Below are 14,573 nucleotides of genomic sequence, written 5' to 3'. Positions count from 1 at the left end.
GTCTCACACAGAAACAGCTTGAATGACTGAAAGCTATAAGCAGTATCAGTGTACTACTGTCACCTTTTGAGTGTAGAACATGTAGTAGGACCAGTCACGGTGGTGGGCTGGAGAATGGAGTGTATATATACTCACAATATCTGTTTTATAATTCCACAACAATCATCCATTAGTGGCAATTCAAGTGAGATGGATTTCACCCCATTCAAGCATATAAAGTTCTGTTGCGGAAGTATGCAGATGACAGATAGCAGACAAGCCAGAACACAGCAAATTTCAATTCAACATTTGTGTTATTTTATTTTATTCCTCCCCCAAAGGTGATCAAATACTGGCACAGTTTGTGCAGCAAGGTTGTGGAACGTCCATCCTGGGAAGTGTTCAGGAATTGACAAGAGACAGCCCTGAGCAATATGTTCTCAGTAGACACACTTTGAGTAGGGAGCTGGACTAGGTAACTTCCAGGATTCCTTCCAGCCTATATTATTTGATGATTCTATAAGTGAGTAATGCTAAACTCAGGAACTATTTTGTTTTCTCATAAGCAAGTGCACAAGATAGGTGAGCTGGATTATTCTCTGGATATGCTTATTTCTCTCCATTGACTCCAAGGAGAGTCCAGGGATTTAGTGCGTTTGTAAGTGAATGACTATTAGATGTCTACAATCAGGTGAGATGAATCTCACCCATTAAACTCCAGTCCCATAAAGGTTTTAAGCAAGTGCATTGTCCCACACAATTTAGGGGGGATGTAAATTTTGTCTTAAGTTACTGACATGCAGATGTCTTTTTAGATTAAGAGCACATCACATGTTAATTTTACTCAGGAAGTAATTAGTAAATATAAATTAGCAAATCAAGATCGGTTTCACCACCTTATTGAATGCATTGGCAAAATAATTATTAAAGATAAAAACACTTCAGTTGTATTTAAGAAGTCAATGCAAGTATTTACAATTTATTTTAATCACTACAATAATAAAGTGTTGTTTTCTAATTGCTCCTTAAGCACAATGGAAGTGTGTGGGAGATGTTAAAGTTTTAAATAATAAATGACGCAACTGTATTTCACAGTATCCCTTGTAGGAAAAATGACTTTATCTTAATAATGTCCTCAGAGGTGATTTGATATGTCAATGGCTTCAGCCTCCAATATAATTTGCAAGTGTCACTAAGGTGTGGGTTTTTTTTACATACTTGAGATGGCTAACAAAAAAATCCGTATTTGGATAACAATTATTGGACTGCCTGCCACTGTAATGCCAGTTCAGGTTCAAGCTCCGTAAGTCTTTTGGTATGAGGAGAATATAGATAACAACAAATCTCTGTCATGACTAAAGAGATCATCAGTGTCATTATGTTTAAATGATACAGAACCGATTACTTCAATATATTCAATTCTCCATGTGATTTAAATATCCAATTTATACTGTCTATGAAATTCAGACATGTTTGTTAGGGAAAAATAGATGTCCATATGCTTGACTTGCACTTAGTTGTGTGGTGGATTAAGTTGAAATTTAAATACCCTCTGCTTTAAGAGCACGCAGTATAGCTTGATCATATAATTATTATTACACAATGCAAATCAGTTTTTTCCCCATAACACTCCTTTGAAAATACATATTTCTTTAACAAATAGGTATTTTGTAAAATAACAGTGATCAAGCTAAGTAATGAGCATCACAGTCTTCAACATACTCAGCTCACTAGAATTTTTTTCTTTTTTGATGTCAAAGTTACTGGGAAGCAAGCAAGTCTGCTGCAGAAACTGAAGGCTATTTATCATGAGGCATCTACCGAATACATCTTGGGGGTAGTCTTGGTGAGCTAAATCCTATTGGATTAGAATTTAGTATGTCATCAGCAAACAGAAGACAAAATAAGTCTCAACTTCTCCAGAAACCAACAAAAAATAATTCTTTGAACTCAGTGGTAATATGAACAATTCCCTGAGAGTAATAATCTGTTTATCTTTTTTGGGGGCCAGGATTTATTTTGCCTTTTTTTCTGCTTGCTGGCAATATGCCATGGTGTGATCCATCATTCTAAGTGATACTATTTACTATAAAAACCAAAAGTGAACAGGTGTCACATCAATTTTCCAGAGCAATCCATCATTCTTGGGGGAAAGTGCAAACGGTTCCTGAGTATACGCATCCTGAAAAGAATGAAAGTGTTTCCATTCTAGCTTGAGCCCTTTGTTGCAGTAAACCTAGAACCTAAATATCATGAGGGTAAAGATTCAAAAAAATAAGAGCCCACTCTTTACATTGGCTTCTTGCTACTGAACAGAATTAAAGGGATGTAGTTAAGCTAGCGAATATATTGCCCTAGAGCACAAAGAAACAGAAATTTCCTTAGTTTTCATGTCACTGATTTTTGATACACTTTTAGACTGCAAGTATATTGCACCCAAAAGTAGGTCCAATCTCTGGCCAAGACATTTTATGTCACTTCTCACAAAAGTAACAGGTACTAAAGTGGTCCCAGTCTCTAAGAATCAATATTCAGTGCTGACCTTTTATTCTAACTGTGCAGCATAGCTCCCATCTAGCTTTTTTGCTGCCTATATCTTGATTTTTCTTTGATTTAGCAGCATGGTAGAAAACACAAAACATTGTCCTCAGTGAAATGTATCAGTTTTAGACAAGGTCTAAAAGCCACTGAAAATGAATGTCACTTTCCACCTCTATGCAGAACAGAAAAAAGTTCAAATTCCTTAAGTACCAAAGGAAATAGGTTCCACATTAACACAAGGAAAAACTTTTTCACTGTGAGGCTCGCAGAGCACTGGAACAGGCTGCTCAGAGAGGTTGTGGGGTCTCCTTCTCTGGAGACATTCAAAACCTGCCTGGACATGTTACTGTGTGACCTACTCTAGGTGGTCCTCCTCTGGCAGGGGAGTTGGAGTAGATGATCTTTTGAGGTCCCTTCCAACTCCTAATATTCTGCGATTATGTGAAACCCCAGCTGCCAAATCCTCAAATACTACAGATAAAAACAGGAACTGCAAGTGACAGTACAATACCTTTTGAGAAGGGAAAATTGCAAATAGAAAATTTTATGTTTTAATTGGAATAATCAGAATTGTACATAGATTCTAGATGGGGCCTTAGTAGTGTTTGTAGAGCGGTTTAATGCTTCTTACTTCTGGAAAGCGTTTCTCCTGCTATATTCTAAAATCTCTATTTCTCTTTTATAAGTCTGCAGGACAGTGGTGATTCAGAGCTATTCTCTGCTAACGACTGCACCCAGTCTTTGCCTTCCCCTGCTGCCATCTACCAAAAACCTCTTCCCCCACAATTGATTTCCAAAATGCCTTGCTGCTTGAGCTGAATTGTGACAAATGTAGTGGAAACATTTATTATAATGATGCTTTTAAAGAAAAACACACCTAGCAGTATTCAGGCAGTCCTTAAAAAACTGTACATAGCACATTTTTTTTAAAAAAAAAATCCACTGCCTTCATGGCTAACTCTTTTTACATATCACCTGAACAATGTACTAACAATAAATTGCCCTTCACCTCATATTCCTAAAGACATAATAAAGTTCTTCCTGGAGTGCTCCAAAGATCAACAAATTCTCAACAGAGGTTACAGAATGAACTCCCATACATGCAGATGCCAAACTAGTTTTGGTACTTTGTAACTACAGTCAAAAAAATAATCACAAAACATTGCGCACAGCAAAATATAAATTTTATTACAAGGCTATCAGGTCTAAAAGCCATTGAAAATGAGTGTCACTTTCCAGTTTATCTATCTAATTAAAGGTATTTTGTTAGCTCACTGAAATATTAAAACAGAAAATAGAATCCTTCAGACTGTTAAGAAATCAGTGAGCCAATTAAACCCCACCCCTGAAAAAAAAAAAAATCACACAATACTATCTGTAGTAATTGTGTTGGCCAGAATACCAAGAAATAGAAAACAACATCTAAATTTAGTAAGTTGCTTTATAATTGGGATCATAGCTACATGGACCCATAGCTACTGGGCCTGAATGACTTCCACTCTACTCATTTCTTCAATTTAATTTCCATCTTCAAAAAAAGCAATTTTTTTTTTCAGTCTCTAAACTCAATGTTCAAGAGGTTATAGCTGTTCACCTTCTTCAGTGTATACTTTCACTTCAAGCTCCAGTCAATACAACAAATAAAAATGATCAGATAGTACTGTTAGTATCTTCTGTAAGGACTGAAAATACTGATCTATACATTTTTCCAAATAAGGATTTACACATTCCCTAGGAAAAACAAAAGATTATAAAGAAATGAACTACATTCTCTACCTTCCGTAAGACTATCTACCTTTACTTTTCCATCTTAAAAGTAGAAACACCCCAAACTAGATCATGAACTACAAATTCCTTTGGTGAAAGACTGATCATTATTTCTGTTAAACTTGCATCACATTTAGTGACCAACTATCCTCAACAGTCAAAACCCGTTTCCGTTACCAGCCAGCAATTAAGAGTATTCACAGTGACAGAGTTCTCACTGCATGTATTACCTCACCTTTTACAGAGAAAAATTACATTGATGGACTGGTGAGAAGTATAGAATAATAGAAGTAGTGGCGCTATATTACAAAATCAGGTGAATAAGAAAGTTATTGAATTAATAATAGAAAACAGTAATCAGCATGCTGCATAGAAATATTCAGATAGACTCCAATCATATCAACAAAACGAAATATACTAATTAAAGGGGATTTCAGTAGTTAAGACAATGTTTCTTTTCCATTGAGAAGGACAACTACCACATTTCTTTCCTTTAAAATATTCTGGGGAATTTGCTTGCTTTTCTTTTGTGATATGGACAAACATACTTCACAGTCCTACTCCACAGTATTTTCATTCATTCCTCTTTATGTATAAGGAAGGAAAAAAATACCTATCTAGTCTCTGCTTCTCTTAATATGTATGGTGCTGACAGAATCTAAAATAATGACATGAGTATATCTTTCATACAGGTCACCAGTCTTAAGACTTCTTGGGAAAAAGAAAATGGAAAGTCAAAAGTTAACTCCTTCCTCTTATAATGAAAAAAGAATAACAATCAATAACAATCCTGGCCATCTCATAACAGAAGAGCTAGAAGTACGCTCGTTTTTGCCAGGGTTACTGGAAAACTCAAATGAAGTACAGAGGCATTTAAACTACATAGTTTAACCACAAAGGAAATAATATAGCCTAATCTAATTAGATTAGACTAGATTTGATCTAAACCACACTTAAAATTATACTACAGTCTACCAGACAACTTTAGCTATATAACATGTTTCTAGATGAAGAATGGTCAAAAATATTAAGCAAAATGCTGACATGCCATACATTGGCATACTCTCTTTTTTAAAAACAAAGGCAACAAAAAGATTCCTTTCAGTATCATATCAGACTCTGTTCTACCTTATGACAGACAAACCTTTTCCTGTTCCTAAAGTTATCTGAAACTCAGAGCTTATTTACACAACCAGAAAAACAATGCTGAAAATACAAAACAAACTTGAATGTGAAAAGAAAAATGAATGAGGTGAGAGGGGCCATCCCAGACTGGCTGACAGCAGTTTACTACATCAGAATTACAAGAGCAGATGGACTTAACAGATATTATACACAGAATATACAATACTATATATTAAAACAGTCTGTGATTGATTTTAGTAACAAAAGCATGCTAAGTTTGCTGTAGCCAACTGCAAGAATTTTACAGGTGAAACAGCTGTTTTTCTCTCAGGGAAAAGAAGGACTGAAGAAATCAGAGTCTGCATTAACTGGGAGTGGATAGACAGCAAAATAACTATACAGGCTTCAATATCCTTTCACAAGCCATAACGTTTTGCATAGTTACAAGGCAATGTCAAAAGCCAAAGGGGTATAGATAACTTTGATGGAAAGAATGATACAGACCTCTCTGAATTTAATTCAGCCTGGAAGTAGGGGAAAAGCCCTTTCATACAGTCTCTCTAGCTGAAGAGAAGGCACACAGCTGTGTATGTGACACTACAGAAGATAGTTCCAATACTTCAGCCAGATTACTTTTTAAGTCTGTGTTGTTCTGGTGCCAGTGCACCATCTCAAGACTAACTGAGGTAACTTAGAGGATAAAAATCTAATGAAGTATTGCAACAAAACAAAGTTATGACAAAGAACATGAGGGAGACAAAAAGTTACAAGGATGACATACAGACTCATGGACTCATTTAATACTGAAAAAATAGGCATTCTGTCTACCAATGTATGCAACTAGACTCCAAATAAATATTCAGAGACTGGCAAAATTAGCAAATTGGTCAGAGGAATCCATGATACATTCAAACGAATCGTCACGGACTCATTCAAATGAGTCACTCATTTATACTGATGGCTGAAATGTGAAAGGAAGCAGAGATTTGTAGATATGGTTGAAAGGAGAACTGTTACCTAGATTGATGCCACCATTTATACTTGCAATTGCTTGTAGGTTTTATTTCATGCAAAGCAGACATTTGATTTTAGAGAGCAATTACTGAAGACAAATGTTGGAATTTATGCTTATGTGAACATGGGGAAATGTAAAAGAAAGGATACAAGTGGGATAATAGTAAAAAGATATACGTGTATTTCAGAGAAGGAGAGAACAGGGTAAGAGCAGTCTGCTAGCCCTCAGGCAAAACCAGACACCTTTAGTAAGAACATGCAAAACACCTCATCTGCAGTTAATCTCAAGGTGGTATTCCTTGAACACTCATATAGATGTTCTTGTTGGTTTACCGAAACAAGCAAGGAGCACTTAGGAGAACTAAAGTATCATGGGATAGTAATAGGCTTTATAGAATAATTCAATCTTCCTTTAGAGTGTTTACAACAGTAAGAGAAAAAAACCACCAGTAATAAAGGAGTGCTGTGTATACTAAGTATGTATCTGGGAACAAGACACATCACAATAAAATATGTCTCTCCAAGACTGAAACTGAAAGCACTAAGCTCCTCAATCCTTACAAGAGAAATGTATCTGTGATGGGTTGATCCCAGCACCTAAGCATTCACACTGCCACTCACACCCCCCCGCCCCCAGCCTCCTTCTCCAGCAGGACAGCAGAGAGAACAGAGAGAAGAGCAAGAAGTAAACTTGTGGGTTGAAATAATATGAGGAACAGCTGAGGGATCTGGGGCTGCTCAGCCTGGAGAAGAGAAGGCTGAGAGGAGACCTTATCGCTCTCTACAACTACCTGAAAGGAGGTAAGGAGGTTGTAGCGAGGCGGGGGTCAGTCTGTTCGCCCAGTAACAAGCGATAGAACAAGTGGAAATGGCCTTAAGCTGCAGCAGGGGAGGTTCAGGCTGGATATTAGGAAGAATTTCTTTACTGAAAGGGTTGTCAGGCACTGAAACAGCCTGCCTGGGGAGGTGGTGGAGTTACCATCCCTGGAGGTGTTTAAGAGACGGGTAGATGTTGTACTTAGGGACATGGTTTAGTGGTGTTGGTAGAGCTAGGACAAAGGCTGGACTCAATGATCTTGAAGGTCTCTTCCAACTGAAACTGTTCTATGATTCTATGAATAAGCAATGGGAAGAGGAAAAAACCAACAAACCAACCCACAACAAAACAAATGATGCAAAGGCACCCACTCACCACCTCACAAGAATGATGCCCAGACAGCAACAGCTAGCTCCTCCCCAAATCTCAACTTCTCAGTTTTCATTGCTAAGCACAACATTACATGGCATGGAATACCCCTTTTGTCCGTTCAGGTCAGTGGCCCAGGTTGCATTCCCTCCCAACTTCTTGCCCACCCCTGGCCTACTTGTTGAGGAGGAGCAGAGCAGGAGAAAAAGAGAAAGCCTTGATGTTGTGAAGGCACTGCTCATTAACACTGTTTTAGTCACAACCCAAAACACAGCAGCATATGGGCTGCTATGAAGAAAATTAACTCCATCTCAGCCAGACACAGAACAATATCTGAAGGTATTTTACTTGAAGGAATTCTCAAAATGCACACACTACTGTTTTGGGAACTGGAATACCTTGGGATTGCTCCATCTAATGCATGCAGCACACAGAGTGAAACTGCTTCAAACTATTGGGGTGATGACTAAACTCAGAGGTTTAAGTGTTCTATTTTCTTCCACTTATCCTTTAAATTTAAGAACATTGATGATAAGTTGATGTCTAAACGCACACACAGAGATTTGTTCACTTAATTCACAGGAGAACTTCTAAGCCTTGAATAGTTGAAGACATGTGGTAGATTGGGAACAGTTGGACCACATGGACTGGCCAGGTGAAGTAGGAAGGAAGAAAGTGGTGGAGGAAGTGATGAGAGACTAACTAAAAAGGAATCAAGAGTTCAGACAGACTGTAGAAGAATCTAAAGCTTCTGGAATAATTTATTATTATTCACCTGTGATGCTTTAACAAAAGTCTAGGAGAGGAGTTGCCAACTGATCTAGGAGACTAATCACTCTAAGTTAAAGCAGCATAACTACCTCACTAGAAAAATAATATTTTTCAGGTCATTTTCAGGAAACAGGTTACAAGTCTGGCATAGATCAAAGAAGACAAACACATGAATTTCTGATACCTCCTGGTAGCAGGTGACCTGTGTAGTCAATGCTTAGAGATTCTGATTATCTCATTAGCAATAATTAGAAATAAATATAGGGTAATGCATAAAGAAAAATCAAAAATAACAACAGTGAGTGAACTCATGTTCTCATACATACGGAGAACTGTGGACTACTTGGACCACAACTACTGTCGAGGCAGTCCTACCACATAAATGGTTTGCAGAAAAAAAGCTGATGCATGTTTCAGTGTGTTAAACCTTTCTCAAGCACATTATATATTGAAGCTTTATTAAACTTCCCTTTTGCTTTCATCTTTCCTGAAGTCCAGAAATATCACCTCTAACATTCTATTCCATGACGACTTTATGAAGCATTACTCAGGCCTCTGAGATGCAAAAATATTCTACAATCAAAACCACAATATTTTGTATCACACTGTCTATATTTAGCCTGTACCCAGGGCTAAACTCTAACAGTTGTTCTGTCACCAACAACCCCTCACAAGCCAGGGAGGAGAACGGGGAAAAAAGGAGAGCAGACCTGCGGGTGGAAGTGCAACAGATTTTCTGAAACACCACTGACACTAACAGAGACATGTAGAGTTATACTTAGCCAAATGAATATCTAGTCCTCATAACTGATCAGAAATGAGTCCTTAGGCAAAGCCAAGGGAGGATTAGAAGGAACCTCAGCAAGAACCCCCCAGGAGCTTTCTTTCCTCAGCAAACCTTCCCCCTTTATAATGACCATGACATTATGGGATGGGCTACACCTGTAGCTCACTCAGGTCAGCTGCCCTGGCTGACCTGAGTCTGCTAATGGCCTCCCTAGCATGGCTGGGTTGGGATTCTGTCCCAGACAAACCAAGACACATGTACTTTACCAACACCTCTTGTCAATATGAGTTTCTATATGACAATGATATGCACCATACATGACAATCATGATGATTGTGCGCCATGTTATAATTTGCAAAGAAAAAGGAGAGTTAATTGACAATATTAGAATTTGTGAATACAGAAGTACTCTATCGGAGATATGGAATGAAATGCAGTACCTTAAAAATTAATTCAAGTAACGCCAAGCTTAAGCTCTGTACTAGCTGCTGATGCTAACTGAATTCCTGAGATACAACAGATTATAGACACATATTTGTAGGAACTATATTTATTGTGCTTTTTTACTTTATCTTAGGTAATCGCCACACATGCTATTAATCTCAAGAGCAGATGGACTGCATAGTTTTTAATAAGACTTTCATAGTTTCACTCAAAGAATTATACAGCAAACCCTCCACAGCAAAATATTAGGTGCAGCTAGCTAACCCAGTGCTTCCCCTCTTAGATTACAAACCTTAATTTATCTGTTCCAGCTTTGTACCTCGAGATTCGAGCCATTGACAGAGGAACTGATAAGGTGTCTAGCCAGCGCTTCTCGTATTTTGGTTCATTAGCTATAGGTGAAGAAGGTGATGATGGAGCCTGTGCAGAATAAATGAGAATCAGTAAGTGCAGTTTATCAGACAATACAGTGAAAAAAATCCATGAATATGCACCTCTGGCTCTGCTTGTCTCAGAAGGGAATAATCATAGCAATAAAACTATTCAAGAAACTCAGGATTTAGTAGAGAAATAAAAAAGAGCATTCATGTAGAAAGGAACGCTGCCTATCTAGAAATTATGCTTGGGACTTAGCTTCAGTATTACCTTAACACTAAAGATACTTATATTTTTGTTAATATTTATAACTGACAATAAAAATGAAATAGTTTTTAGTCACAAACATCCTGAATTTTCCCTAAATGCAATATAAAACAAATTTTTGGTTTAAATTAATTTGGTCTGTGCAACTCTTCTACATGCCTCAACCATTAGAGATAAAGACACAAATAATATCCTCATGTAAAGACTACATTAGAGAATACCAGTTTCTTATTTGTGCATTGTGACTTTTTTCCATAATGTTATTTAATAGTAGATTTAAAATTCTGATTTCTGTGTTATCACTATCCATATATGGACGGATGAATTTCGAAATTTCATCTTTGAAGTCTTCCTTCAAATGCCTCTACTAGAAAGGCAAGATTGTTGATACTACCTAAGCAGTAAAGGATGTCCAGATCTCACAATAGTGAAAATACAAAATTTTACAATCTACTTATTTCATGTAACTACGGCATTCAAAAGAAAATAACCTTGAATCAAATTGTGCAAATCCAAATTAAGTTAGGGGAATTAGCCTGGACATACAGCTATTGATAAAAGGGTCTACTCAAACCTAACCCAGAGTTTATACACAGACTTTTGAGCATCTTATGTATTGCAACTAAATAGAGCATGAAGTCACCAGGAACGAAACACGACAACAAGAAAATATTTACGAAATTTTACAAGCTGTCACAGAATCACTAACACTAAAGCATTCAGGAAACTGCAGAGAGATATACATCTTAGTCAATATACACTTGCAGAATATGCAGTTTGTTCCTTGTGAAAAAATATCCAGAGGTTTACATCATTGTATCAATGACTGAAAGTACAGAACTATGCCCAAATTGTCAAAAAAGATGATAACTGGTTTTGTCTGCAAACAATTTCAAAGTAGTGTTTACAGGCAAAAATCAATTAAATTAGAAACAGATTAGAAAATGCTCAAACCACTGCTCAGTGTACCAATGGAGATTTACGAACATGATTAAGAGCTTAAAATAATGCTTATTAAATAAACTATAGAACAAGCTAGGAGTTTCGTACAGAACACATAAAAGGGACAAACTGAGAAGTTTTTTTTATTGGTATTTACATCCCTGCATGAGCATGTCAGCCGAGCATTTCAATCTTTTATAAAGCTAGCAATACTATTTACAGGGGCACAGCTGAGAAGGATTCACAGACATAGGTATTTAGGTCAAAGTTAAGCATTTGTGGTGTCTCCAAACCAAAATTATTTGTTCCACGTTGTACAGAGAACTTTCTGGTAGAGAAGGGAGTTGAAAGTTCATTATTTTTATATGAGCTGTAAATATGCACTGAGTAGTACTTATAAAAGAAAATAAACCACAGAATGACCTATCTTCAGCTCTGTTATGCCCAGGTGTTCAAAAGCCATAAAACTTACTCAAAATAAAGAACATTCTGCGAAGTGTTATACTTCTATTTCTTTTTCTTGCTCATAAAGATTTAGGGTTAATTTTTCCCCCCCTAAACCTCCTTCTTACAGTCAGCAACAGATGATCTTTCTATTTACTTCTTTAATTAAATCAGAATAGTGAGTTCCACATTCTCACAGGATGACTGAGAGTTAGTGATTGAGGGACACTTTTGTAGTAAATTAAAAACTTGTAATGAAATTGCCAGAGTTGGTAACACTAAAGAATCTTTTAGACTGCAATCTCTTTGCGGAAAGAAATTTCATTTAGAATATTTGTAATCCCTAGAATAATCCAGCTTTCATTTGATTGAAGTGTCCTGGTGTTGTTGCAGTATGAATATTGCATAATCAAGTCCATAGACTAATTCTATTTCAGAGAATTAGCCACAAAAGGCTAAGGTGTCTCCAAAGCTTAGTATAAATTTAATAATACCACAGTGAAGAATCTCATGCATATTTTAGAATTCTGTATAAATTAAAATATTTGACAGAACCACATGCAATCTGAAGTTGAAAATGATCAACATAATCTAGCCTGCCTGTTTGGAAACCAAAGTGTCTAAGAATAAAGCAAAAGGTAGCTTATTACAGTCAAACATAAATGCTTGAATGTGATCACTGAATCTAAATTCAAGAATCAGAAAATAAATGAACATAAAATCTCTTCAGCACCTTCACCTGTTGTTCCCATCCTCTCAGCTCTCCAGATACCAAAAACATGTAGACAATTTAAACATAAAAATCTGTCTTTTTCCTCTACTTCTTTCAGCAGGCTGTTGAACAATATTCTGTAATATTCTAGGCAATTTAAGAGCATTTGACAGCAAAAAATTCATGAGCGGGTCACTCTGGCAATTTAACGTTTCCATTTGGTCCCTTACACTTCAAAAAAATCTCAATGTAAGTAAAGACCAGAATTTTAGAAAGGCTACATCACAGCTATTCATTAAATTCATGAACCGAAGGGAAAAAAATGGCCAAAACCACTTGGTCAAAATCTATTAATGCCAAAGTTATGATACTATAGTATAGAAATATTCCTGCCAAAATGCTAAACTGTTACAACTGATGTAAACTCCTAAAGAAAATGTGGCTTCTCCAGAAAAGTTTTGATAGTTGAACCACCCCCAGTTCTGGACTACTTATATCTGCACAAACCCTACTGCCTGATCTGAACATTAATGATTAAAAACAGGGAAAGTATACAAAGGGGTCAAACTGGTCCAAGTTTCAAATGTCTGTTTCTTACTAAGTCATGTTCTACTAACCAATTTATGGTGGAGCATGAAGTTGGACTGACCCCTATCCTTAAGGACAAAAGAGGGCATACATACGGCCCTAAGACCATTGCATAAAAACAAAATACTATCACAGGACCAGCAGGCCATTTTGTTCAGTTTGCTGTATAATTTATTAACACTTCAATCTGAGAGAGATCCTTTGATGTATCCCCTTCAAAACACATGGATAAAAATAAAAAAAACTGGGGAAGAAGCACGCCAGTACAACTTTTGCAAACAGAGGTCACACCTCACAAATCTTTTAGAGTTGCCCAATACTGTTAATTAATGAGAGAAGCAACTGCTAAGGTATACTTACGTTTCCAAAATCCTTTTGTCCCTCACAAAACGTTCTTAACTAATTTACTGTGAAATGAGGCAAAATCCTCACACAAATTAATAATTAGCTAAAACACAGCAAGCCAAACAGCAGTTAAGAACCAGTTTTTACTGCAGAGGGGCACTATCAGTGGACTCCTACAGTTACATATGCTTTTCAGTATATTGATTCATCATCTGAACAAGACAGTGAACACCAGAATGCCCAAGTTTACTACGCACAACAAATAGTGAAGAATATTAAAAAGGAAACCAAAGAGCAAACAGCTGCAGAAGAGCTCACGATACTGAATGACTAAGAGATAAAGGGACTGCTAAAAATATAGTAGATAAACGGATGGTAACGCACACGAGGAAAGCCAATATTAACTTTCCCCATACTGTAATGGGATATGAACAGGTGATTAAAACTCAAAAATAAGATCTTGCTGTTGTGGGAAAAGCAGATGTTGAAAGGAATGGTATCATTTTTATGCAAACAACAATTAAGGAAACAAAGATTCATTAGTCTGGAAAAGAAGCAGCTGAGGGAATTGTATGACAAAGGTATGTAAAAAAATAAAGAGAAAGGGATTAGGCAAAAGTGGTTCACTTGCCGTTTTCAGAAAAGAAGCTAGGATATTGATTAGAAGTAAAAGACAGTAGGATAAAAGCAAAGAAAGAGTGTATTTCTCTATATAACAAACTCTGGCCTGGGAAGCCCCTATGCCAGAAATGACTAGAGGTGCAGGAAATATATCCTATAAATAATTTTACATATTTCCTCTGGTTTTGTATTCTCTTGGAGGCATCTGCTTGGAACAACCTATTGGGCTAGATGGTCCTTTCGTCTGACCCAGTGTACTGAGATGGCTGACCTTCAAGCCTTCTGTCTACTCAACAGCTGCTGCTGCTCATGTTGAAAACTCCACACCGTTCCTCCAAAGCACTAAAAAAACGTGGCTGTTTAAAGATCATATCTGCAATCACAGCTTTTATACCCTGGTTCTTTTCATACCTTTGACCTTCTGCTGAGACAGCCAACAATGTTGCCAATTAATGCCAATTTGCTTGTAACATCTGTCCATTAAGGAATGGACTGAACACAAAAATCTCATTTTTGACAGAACACTGAACAAGAATCAGGTTGTAATGACACATAATCGCTACCCGCCTGGGACAGCTGTGTACTGTTGACCTGGAGGAGGGTCTGATTCTGTAACCCATTAGCAATCATTGACCTATGAAAGACAATGTAGGCAAGTGCTTTGT

General features: G+C 36.9%; 1 protein-coding gene across 2 annotated transcripts in view; it reads right to left on the bottom strand.

Moving 5' to 3' along the window:
- The window catches only part of SNTG2 (syntrophin gamma 2), a 290,926-nt gene that overhangs the window by 64,996 nt on the left and 211,357 nt on the right, over positions 1-14,573 (bottom strand). For both annotated transcript variants that reach the window (XM_086461540.1, XM_086461539.1), the window contains exon 9: positions 9,907-10,034. In XM_086461540.1, coding sequence (XP_086317666.1) covers positions 9,907-10,034 — 128 coding nt within the window. The remainder of the gene's footprint in view (positions 1-9,906; positions 10,035-14,573) is intronic.

Source organism: Leptosomus discolor, chromosome 2 (genome assembly GCF_034619465.1).
Source record: "Leptosomus discolor isolate bLepDis1 chromosome 2, bLepDis1.hap2, whole genome shotgun sequence".
In the NCBI taxonomy this organism is placed as follows: Eukaryota; Metazoa; Chordata; class Aves; order Leptosomiformes; family Leptosomidae; genus Leptosomus; species Leptosomus discolor.
This window is presented reverse-complemented; position numbering and strand designations above follow the sequence as displayed.